This window comes from Calidris pugnax, unplaced genomic scaffold (genome assembly GCF_001431845.1).
Source record: "Calidris pugnax isolate Ruff unplaced genomic scaffold, ASM143184v1 scaffold246, whole genome shotgun sequence".
NCBI lineage: Eukaryota > Metazoa > Chordata > Aves > Charadriiformes > Scolopacidae > Calidris > Calidris pugnax.
Genome location: NW_015090989.1, coordinates 2,441,297 through 2,452,667, shown reverse-complemented (window position 1 = coordinate 2,452,667; position 11,371 = coordinate 2,441,297). Strand labels below are relative to the sequence as shown.

The following is an 11,371-nucleotide window of genomic DNA, read 5'->3' as shown; positions in this document are numbered from 1 at the left end:
AGAGATTTAGTCTTCATGTTCAGGCTTCTCCTACTATAGCCATTAGCAAATATTAAACATGAAAGATAGTTGGGAGAGCAAGGCAATATAAAAATATTTACCTCTGCTTCCCCCTGTGCTTCTGTGGTTTTCATGTTTTTTCCGACAAATGTACAATTAACACTGAGCAAAAGACCCTTTTGTAAGGTAAGCATGTATCTGTTTGAATAGATGCCACCAAAACTGAAACTAGAACTGAGGGCAGCCTTGGTCCACTCTCATGTTCAGGCTGGTTTAGAAAGAGGGTAAATCTAAAAATAACACACCTGCTGTTTATTTCCTCTTCATCCATTAAACCAGCTGTACTTCCAAAGACTAAAATCTGATTATTTGACACATACTCGTGACAAATCTGTGTTGGCTGTTCATGGGCAATGCTGGGTGTTTATTTGTAAACACTTCCTGGAAAAATATTGTTTTGTCATTTTGTTATTTTTCTAATGGCTCTCTGGATGTTGAGGTGAGCCTGATGGACTGAGAAATTCCTCAGATCTCCTGCTGTAAAGGGTAGTAAGGGAAGAAGGATAGGTAATTCCTTTGCATTAGGACATCCACATACACACTTTCATCTGTCTTTCAGGAACCCTCTCTATTTTACATGGAATTCACTGAGGTAATTGGTGTGAATATTTTAAAGAATGCACTTTGAGTATTTCTAAAGAGAACCGAAAAATAGTCTAGAAACGATTTTCATTTGATAGTATACTGCACCCAAAGATACAGATGTAAAGACACATGATCGGAAAATACAGAGAATAAAAAATGCACAGGATCCAAAGGTAAATTATTTTAGCACTCTTAGCTTTGACTACAAGATGCCAATGCATGTACAACACATGCTTCCACTAGCTTTTATTTCTTTAAAAATTAACACGCAATTTTATCCCCAGCTTAGCCCGCAAAAATACTACAGAGGTCACAACACAAGAAACTTTATTCTAAGTGAGATTTTGTTTCATGTGTTTTCCTATGACCACATCCATTTGTGCTTCTTCATAAAGATATGCTTTTAAAGAGATTTAGTCTTCATGTTCAGGCTTCTCCTACTATAGCCATTAGCAAATATTAAACATGAAAGATAGTTGGGAGAGCAAGGCAATATAAAAATATTTACCTCTGCTTCCCCCTGTGCTTCTGTGGTTTTCATGTTTTTTCCGACGAATGTACAATTAACACTGAGCAAAAGACCCTTTTGTAAGGTAAGCATGTATCTGTTTGAATAGATGCCACCAAAACTGAAATTAGAACTGAGGGCAGCCTTGGTCCACTCTCATGTTCAGGCTGGTTTAGAAAGAGGGTAAATCTACACAAGACCTTCCCTCAAAGTATTAGTAAAAATAAGTAAAAAAAAAAACCAAAACAACCCAGCAATTGAAAATTCTGCGTTGTTTTGTACTAGGTATCTTTCCTGTTTCCCAGGCAACTTCAGAGAGAGAGAAAAGATCTGATGTATTTATATATATACATATATATATATATATATGTTTTGAGTCGAATAAAACTCAGGAGTAGTTCATTATGATAAGGATGAGGGGTAAGGGTTTTAAACTGAAAGACGGGAGACTTAGATGAGATATTAGGAACAAATTCTTTCCTGTGAGGGTGGTGAGGCACTGGAACAGGTTGCCCAGAGAAGCTGTGGATGCCCCATCCCTGGAGGTGTTCAAGGCCGGGCTGGATGGGGCCTTGAGCAACCTGCTCTGGTGGGAGGTGTCCCTGCCCATGGCAGGGGGGTTGGAACTCGATGATCTTTAAGCAAGTTGCGTGCGCCCAGCCAAGGGCAGATCTCCGGCAATAAAGTGACCAACACACACCTCACCGCTTTGAGGCGGGACAGCAAACCAGCCCGCAATGCCGGCTGCAGGGCGGCCTGGGCACTGCCCACGGCTGGTGCAGGCGCTGGGCCCAGAAGCACCGCCACCCCCCCACAGCCCCCGCGGGCGGCGGCGGAGCGGCCCCGCCATCCCGAGCGCCTGGGGGTGGTGAGGGCCGGCCTGGCTGCACTGCGAGGCCCACATTCACTCCCGTCCTGCCCGGCTCGGCACGGCCACCGCCAGGTACCGGCCGGCCCGGGACGATCCGGCCTCCCCTGCCCTCCGCCCCGGCCCCGCTGCCGCAGGAGGCCCCGCCCGGCTGGGCCCGGCGGAGGCGGAGCCGCACAGGACTCGCCACCGCCGCCGCTGCCGGAAGAGCCGCCGCCTCCGCCGGGACCATGGAGGACTTTCACCCCCACAACGATGAGGTAGGGGCTGCCGCCCTCCGGCGGGGCAGGGGGCTGCGGGCTGTGCCCGGGCGGGGCGCGGGTCTCTCCGCCGGGCTGCCCCGGGCCCCGCGCCGCAGGGAGCCGCCGAGAGCCCGGGGGCGGGTGGGCAGCGCTGAGCCAGGCAGGGCCGGGGCGGGCAGGTGTGAGGCTGTAGCTGTGGGGACGGGCTGTGCGGCGGGACCCCTCGGACCCCGGCCTTCGGGCAGCCCCGGCCCGACTCGGGGTGGAGCGGGGCCTCCTGAGGGCTTGGCGCTGCCCTGGGCCTGCCCCGGGCTCCGGTGGTTACCGGCCCGCTTGGGTTCTGGGGGCTTCCAGCCCCTCAGGGGGCGGTGGGAGCGGTGTTTCGGGGTGGTGCTGTCAGTCCGCGGCCATGTTTCCTTCCTGTGTCAGCCTTGGAAAAAACCCAACAAGTGCCGGGCCCGCTCCGCCTGCTCCAGAGCTGGGGAGCCTCCCCTTCCCCGGCAGGGGCCTCACTTCGGGTCTCCAGCCACCAGTTTTCATTAAAAAAAAACCAAAAACAGCCAACAAAACACAGTCTCGTAGCAGCATTCTTGCCCGTGAGGTTTCTGTCCTCGCCCATGTGTTTGAAATCGATGGGTACGAAGAGGCAGATGGCACGGGGGCACAGACGTGCTGTGTCGCCTTTGGAAGAAGCCAAGCTAAACGCTGGCGAGTAGGAACGAGCAGAAGATGGGAGGCATTAAAGCTGGCAAGCTTTTCCTGCGCTCGAGAAAGTTACTTGGGCAAGCGGATGACTATGGAAACCAGTCTTTTTGACACTAGGGTCGCAAAACCTTGCCGTGTGTTTGAAATCGATGGGTACGAAGAGGCAGATGGCACGGGGGCACAGACGTGCTGTGTCGCCTTTGGAAGAAGCCAAGCTAAAGGCTGGCGAGTAGGAACAAGCAGAAGATGGGAGGCATTAAAGCTGGCAAGCTTTTCCTGCGCTCGAGAAAGTTACTTGGGCAAGCGGATGACTATGGAAACCAGTCTTTTTGACACTAGGGTCGCAAAACCTTGCGTTACCCTTTTGGCAGCAAAATGTTGCAGGTTAGTAAGTCTGTGACTCCAGGAAAAATCAGGATTGACACTCAGAGGAAAAGATTTGCCATTTAACTTTTTGTCTCCCCATGACAACAGTGGCATTTAATCTTTATCGAAAGTGTAAATTGAACCTATTTCCAAGCTCACTGAGGCCTGAGCTTTTGGACCCGCTCAAATGGAACTAGCAAAATGATACTAAATAACATATGTATGGTGCTGGGGGAAAAAATTCAAGATTTTAGAATTACACTAACAGACTACACAATGTAAATAACCACAGACGGGGCCTGATCATTACATGGTACTTACAGTAGAATAGCATCATTTGTTTACTTTTCTATCAAAAATAATAATAATTTTTATTACAGATGATCTTCAATGCTGATGAGGCCCACAACATAGTTAAGGAGGTAGGTTTTGATAACAGATTTATTTCAAATAAATTCTTTACCTTACCTTGCAGTATGGTGAAAGCAGTTACTTTCATTGACCATCCCAGATGCTCAACTCAGTCTTCTATGAAAGTATTATTTATATCAAAGAAAGACAGAGTTTCATTTAGAACTTCTTTAAGCTTCATCTAATTGCTGTCTTCAACTACCTAAAAAGGAGAAGGTAAATGAGAGACGAGGGAGCCAGAATTCACATCACAGTGGTCTTTCCACTGGGGAGCAGCAGTCACAAATTGCGAGGGCAATTCACTCTAATTTTATTTTTTTTCCCCTTTATCCAGCTAGAGGGTAGTTAATCAGTAGAAAGGTGATAGGGAGAGCTTGTGGAGGCTCCAGCCTTAGAGATTTTTAAAACTTGACAAGACCTTGAGCAACATGATCAGACTGGGAAGTTAGCCTTGGATTGAGCAGGAGGTTGCACTACATGAGCTCATTATTCTAGTGATGCTTTTGAAAAACAATTCTTGCACAAAAAGCAGGCTGAAAGTGAGCAGCCTGATGGTCTAAATTAAATACGCAGTAAATGGAAAGTGATTGATGCAGAGCCTATGTGTCAAAACCTGACACATACAGATGCTGTCAGGTTTTGCAGGGAAATACCATTTTGAGAAAGGAGTTCCTAGAGGGGCTCTGCAGGTCCTTTCCCACCTGCCCTATCAGGAAGGGAAAGGGCTGCCCTTTCAGAAATCCTCCAGTACACAACAGCAAGCTCTTGGATGTTAGATAAATGACAATTCAACCCTTTATATAACTGTCCCTGCCTTGAAAGGCCAAATACGGTATGACACAGTCTCCTGTCACTGGGAGCAAAGCCAAGTGTTTCTGCCTCTGATTGAAAGCTTAATCAGAGCCGAGGAGCTCTAGCACTGGATACATTTCTGGAAGGACCAAAATCCCTGAGGAATCTTGTCCCTCTTCTGTCTTCTATTCTGTTTTGTGAATGCTTGTTTTCAATGAGTCCTTTGTCCAGCTTTATACACCATGATCAGAACTCATTGGGCTTTTTAAGATCTGGGGCACAAGTCTCTTACACAGTCTGTCAGTGGGTGGTTAGTACGCAGGATTCATCTCACTGAACCAGAGGAGAATATGGTTTTATTTTACTTACCTTTTCTGGGTGTGCATCTCCTAACCAAATTCCTCAATTTTTAGAAGTACCTATGAGCACATAATTCTGAATTTCTTAGGAGCAGAGAATGCAGTTTGAGAGTTACAGTTGGAAGGCTTTCTGTTCAATCATTTGAAGTTTAAGCAAGGGTTGACCAGTCTGTACCTGTGGGAGAACATGCAATTTTCAGGCAGTTCAGATATTTCTTGTGCTGCAAGATATCACCCTTGAGTATCTCTCACTCTCATATCTTCCTCACTTTTTAAGCTGGGATATGCATTTCACTCTCTAGCTCTGAAGATTTTGGTATATTGCTTGCAAGCTCTGAAAGGTTGGCCAGTCCAAACTGAGATTATTGGTTTGAGCAGTACCATTTCCATTACAGTAGCTTCTGAAAGCCAAGCTGGAGTAGGCAGTCATTAGGAACAGTGGGATGTGTTAGTATCTTCACTGGTAAATAGATCCATTCACTTAGACATATGCGCTAAGTACCAAGTTAAAGTCTGTCCTCCAAGGAACGTTTAGTCAGAGCCTCATTTTTCACCATGTAATAATGTAAATACATACAAAAAAATAAGTTTCCAAGAAGGCTCATTTTGCTTCCCATTCAGCAACTGATACCTGATGAGCTCAAGGGATTTAAAGTAATCCAATTGCCAGAGAAAATTCCTCAGATTATACAAGACATTTTAAGCCTCTACATTTTGAAGTATGTTTACTGTAACTATTTTTTTTCCCTCTATTTTAGTGCATAGAAAGTGTTTTAGGCAAGGCAGATTATAATCACAACAAAGTCAACCAGTGGACTGCTGCTATAGTAGAACAGTCGCTGACACATCTGGTAAAACTTGGAAAAACATATAAGTACATAGGTAAGTACAAGCAGTCATACTTTTACCCCATACCATCACAATGAATAACTGCTGAAAGGTTCATTTGAATGCAGTACTATATTCAATAGGAAGTTTTAAACTCTAAACAAAGCAGAGCAGGTATTGTTACATACATTTTTAGTAATACCTGTGGTAAAACCATGGGAGTTTTGCCTGGGCTAATCATGCTAGCAACACTTAGCACAGAAGATATTACACAGTCTTTCCAGACTGTTAAGCAGCTCCAAAACAATTATATGAACTTTTTGGTATTGGTTCAGGAAATAATTGCATATCTTAAATAAAATTTTCAGTAGGGTTAAGCTTCCTATAAACACAGACACTTGAAAGACTTTAGTCCTCTATGCTAAGTTGTGTCCTGTTATATGTATAGCCAACGTGCTGTAGGTGAACCTGCATTGGCAGGGGGGTTGGACTAGATGATCTCTGAAGGTCCCTTCCAACCTTTACCATTCTGTGATGTCTGTGGAAGGGAAGTGGAAATAAGTAGAAGCATAATTCACTTGGGTCCTTTGTGGAGTGCTGATGTAATAGCAAATGTTTGCACTCTGTTTTGTTTTGAAAGTCTTGGATTCAGATTATCACCAGTTTTATGACCATTGCAGGTCAGTCTAGAAATGCTGCATGTTACTAGAGTGTGGTTTCAGAGAGCAGTCAACCAGTACTCTTGGGAAACAAGTCTCATCAAGCACGACTTCTGCTGTAGCTGTGAGGACAGCACCTGCAATCCCGTTCTGAGGTGCACGTGACACAAGCCATATCTAAGTAGTTTAATAGATAAAAACCATAATCCTATTAGCAAGCATTTTGTTAAAGCCGTTGTCTTCACAGGAGTAAAAATAATCATGAAATGAGTACCAAGTTCTTGAGGAAAATACTGGGGAGTGAGGGGGTTGTCAAAAAAGGTTTTGACTTAGCTGATTTATACCTGCCAGCCATTTGAAAACGTAATGCAGGCTTGAGTTCAGAAGTACTGAATGATTCACCTCTTCTGCTTTAATAATGAATTCCTTGCTTTTATGACTGTCTCTGGCAGTAACCTGTGCAGTGATGCAGAGGAGTGGAGCTGGTCTTCACACAGCAAGCTCATGCTTCTGGGATACCACAACTGATGGTAAGTTTCCTCACTCAAATTAAAAATTTGTGGTAAGACAAATGTTACTTATTACTTAGTTTTATTAGTGACGTTGAACATTTTCAAGAGAGATTAAGAAGCGGTAGCTTCCAGGATTAGATGCTTGTTTACAATCCCAGAAGAAATATTTTGTTAGCAATCAGTGCCTGCATTAAGAGTGATTGCTTTGTGAATTATGAAAAGCAGCAGTAGAAATGCCTTCTTTCTGAAACAGGAGTCAAAACATTTAATCCTCATCAGTAACCATAGATCAGTTGAAGATACTGCTCGCAGTAAATGCAGGTGGGTTGTCCTGAACACATCTGCCTGTCTGCTGAATGGGGACAGTGCTACTTTGGAGGAGAACAGACTTGGTGAAAAACAGAAATAGTTTGACTAACAGTATATCTTTCAGTTGCTTAACTATCAGCCAGATTTGGGTGCATTTTATTGCTTCTAATTTAGTTCTAAATGCATTTTTTTTCCCCAGGTTTGGAGTACCGTGGGGAACCAAAATAATTTTATGTCTGTCACAGACTCAGAACAGTCTTTTTAGAATAGGGCACCAAGATTTAACTTTAAAATAGAGCAGGCATTAGGAAGTCAACGAAGGTTAAAAAAAAAAATCATAAATTGAAGTTAAGTAAAAGAGTGCAGTTTAATCTTCATGTTTCCTTGGCTTGTAAGGCACTGATACAACAGAAGGGCAGAAATGACAGAAAGTAAATACATTCTAGTGTATTTGATCCAGTCTTTTTTTCTGATTTCTTGTCTGATTATCTTGCCAATTTCAGTATGAGATTTTCAAGGATTTTTGCAAGCCCAGCTTTTAAAGAGAGATACTGAAATTGTGTTTTCTTGGCAACTGCCTTAAGCACAGAAGGCTCACGTTAGATAGTAAATAATGTACAAGTTAATGAAAACGTTTTGAGGACTGTAGTCTGTTTATAGCCAAGATGAAAGAATAGTACTTACCTTAAATCACAGCTGAATTATTCATACTAATGTGACATAATTTACACTGCAATAATGTGAATGTAGTAAAGACACTGGAATTCTATTTTTATTTTGCAATAATCTCTTCTAGGAACCTGCACAGTGAGATGGGAAAACCGAACAATGAACTGCATTGTCAATGTGTTTGCTGTTGCTATTATCCTGTAGCTGACTGGAAGATAAATATAAGCAACACCGAAGCCTTTAAAAAAAAAAAAAATCATCCAAACACATGGCTAAATATTTCAAACCATTATTTGTTTTTGTATGAGGAGCATACAGTTTAAGCCAGTTCTCATAGATTAATTATCTGAAAGCTAGCAAAAACATTAAAATATATTTATGTATCTATTGAAAGAGAAAGTTTTAGTAATTTAAATATTCAGAAGTATGTTAATGAGAATACGCCACAAAGATCAATACAGTTTATATCAAAGCTAATATCAAAGATACTTTATTCAAGAGGAAAAAAACCACATCAAATCAAAGGGCAAAGGGCAAGCAAGACCTCTCAGGATTATGGTGCATTTGGGAACAACTTATGAACACAATTCAGAGTGGATATACTGTAAACAATACTGGTGCTTAGTGTTTGATTAAGCAAAGCCAACTGTCACATTGAATGCTGATGCTTGTGAAATTGCATGAGCATCACATTTCGGTTCAAGCATGAACTTTTACATTGAAATTAAATCCAGTTTAGCTTTTCCCCTGGAGGCAGAGGATGACTTCACTGGGACAAAGGTGAAATATACCTAGTCTTTGCAGAATTCTAATGTACCTTCAGAATGAAGAACATAATACTTGTTACTGATTCAGGGAAATGTGCTGGGGATCAGATATCGGCCCTTCCTTCATTGTTTATAAATCTTGAAAACATTCTGAAGGTACTTAAATTTTACTTCATTCCACGACTGCGGAATTCGTGAAAAGCACTTTATTGATTCCTCATGCACTAGCCAGGAGCTAGGAAAGTAAGGCTGGACCCACATTACTCCAAGGAGTGTTAAAGTGGTCGGAGAGAAGGCACACACATTTCTGGAGGTTCTTGTTAGCTTTGAAACCATTTATCTTAAAGCCACATATCTGTTCTTTATAGGAGTGTTTCCTACACTCTCTAAGTCTAGAATTGGATCTTAGTCCAATGAAATAATACAGTTAAGTTTTAAGCACTAAGCATTCCCCTCCTGTAAAGATTTATGCAAGTTCTTAACTTTGCTCATCTGATGAGTCTTAACTTGAAATACTCCACGTGGAAGAAAAGCATTTGCACACATGCAAGTACTTGCTGGATTAGGGCCTACATTTTTGTTGATTAGTGCACAAATTATATTATAAAGAAATGTATCAATACCAAAAATGCCTAAATGATTGCTGCCACTAAGTGGCAGCTACATTAAGTTGTTTTCTCAGATGCTGCTTAAGGATAGAATTTTTTCTTTATTACTGCATGCCTTTGGAAGAGACTGGTAACTACCGAACAGCTGCCGTAAGGCTGTTTTGGATTTTAACAAATGAGTATTAAAGCACTATTATGCAGTTTCGTTTGGTTTGGTTTTTGTATTTTTTTTTCAGGTAACTGACTACTAGGGCATGTAGCAAGTGTCCTGTACAAAGAACAAGCTAAAAACCATTTCATTGCTTCAATTGTGTATACGTATAGCTAGTAGGAGACTGCAGAAGGAACACACGTACGTGTAATTTGCAATACCATTCAAAAATCTCTTGCTTTACAGACAAATAGAGTTCCGCTTTTACCGAAGTGCAAGTAAAATTAATACTGTAATATTGCATTTGCCTGACGGGCAAGTGCAGCGTGAAAATGTATGTGTATGTTGTACTGACCTTCAAATGTATTCAAATTTAATGTTATTGGGGTTAGGAGAGCAATTTCTGTACTAGGCACCAGCACCCAAGAGCTGAGTTGTGGAACTGACAAAAATGCAGTAGTTCCACTGATATTTGGCATCGTGCAAAGCAAAACAAATAAGTGGGGGAGCAACTGGAAAAAGTTTTGATACGAGTAAAAAGCAGTGGCTGTTATCCACCTTTAATGGGCATCTGGATGCCATGGTCAGAATAAATATTCTAAATAGCCACTTGTAATTCATTTTTGCTTTACTTGAAAATAAGATGCACTGAGTAAGACTGTTTAATGGGCATCTGGATGCCATGGTCAGAAGAAATATTCTAAATAGCCACTTGTAATCTCATTTTTGCTTTACTTGAAAACAAGATGCACTGAGTAAGACTATCAGTTAATGAGGCTTGGTGAAGGCTCTGCTGCAGAAGAAACCTATAAAGTACTGCCTAATTATGACTGCTTCGTTTTTCTTTCTACCAAAAAATAATAATAAAGTTTTGCCTTAGTTGTACTTTTGCCTTGTGTTCTTGATCAATTTAAACAAGAACTGAGAAAAATGTTCCTCTTACTTTCCTTCACTTGCATACAATAGTGAGAACTTGGAAAATTTATTGAAGTTGTGTGTGCCTTTTAGGGACAAGACCTCATCAAAGGCTAGTTCTCAGGCTTAGCATGATTTCTTGCACCTCTTGTCTACTCAGACAACTTCTTGCTGCTTGTCTTGATGATGCAAGTTAAAATTTTGTTACTCCAGAAAGACTATTATGGAACTCCAGGAAAAGTATTTTCATTCCATGTCATGTCCTGGTGAATTTAACTTCTTTCCCATCTTTCTTTTCCCCATCCTCCGTGGGTTACAAGCAGCTGCTTGTATTTAATATAGCTCTTAAAACAAATGCTGGACACTATTAGTTGCTTTTCCAAGTTGGTTGTTTTCAAGTATAATAAAACTACGAATTGCAGAATATGAAAACCCACAACATTTCAATAGTATTTTCTATCAACATAATGTTTTTTTTACTTGTTGCAATCGTGGGGTGAGTTAGTGTTAACGACAATAGTATTTTCTATCAACATAATGTTTTTTTACTTGTTGCAATTGTGGGGTGAGTTATTGTTAACGACGGGGGTCTAATTAATGGGAAAGAAGAGTTTGCATTAAGGTATAGCCCATATATATATATATGGAGCTATATGTTCTTTCATATGATTTTAAGGCAAAAGACACCTGTTATTCTTCCCATGCAAATTTTGTTAATCTAAAAGGTGTGAAAGGGGAAGTAAGGGAGCAGATGCATCACTTCCCTTTTCATTGCCTGCCAGATACCTGTCGGCAACTTGTTACCTTTCTGATGACCGTCTTCCCATTATACTCAACTTGATATCCGTGAATCAAGTACAGAATCACAAAATTGTCAGAGTTGGAAGGGACCTCTAGAGATCATCTGGTCCAACTCCCCTGCTAAAGCAGGATTGCCCAGAGCACATCACTCAGGACTGCATCCAAGCAGGTCCTGAAGATCTCCAGAGAAGGGGACTCCACACCCTCCCTGGGCTCTGGCACCCTCACCAGAAAGAGGTTTTTCCTCAGATTGGAC

At 41.9% G+C, this 11,371-nt stretch overlaps 1 protein-coding gene across 1 annotated transcript; it reads left to right on the top strand.

Annotated features, from left to right (window-relative positions):
- Positions 1-2,117: 2,117 nt before the first annotated feature.
- DYNLT3 (dynein, light chain, Tctex-type 3) lies at positions 2,118-9,453 on the top strand. Its single transcript, XM_014954071.1, has 5 exons — positions 2,118-2,281; positions 3,715-3,756; positions 5,655-5,778; positions 6,836-6,913; positions 8,001-9,453. Exons 1-5 carry the CDS (start codon positions 2,252-2,254, stop codon positions 8,075-8,077), a joined length of 351 nt encoding a protein of 116 aa, XP_014809557.1. The 5' UTR covers positions 2,118-2,251; the 3' UTR covers positions 8,078-9,453.
- The last annotated feature ends 1,918 nt before the right edge of the window (positions 9,454-11,371 follow it).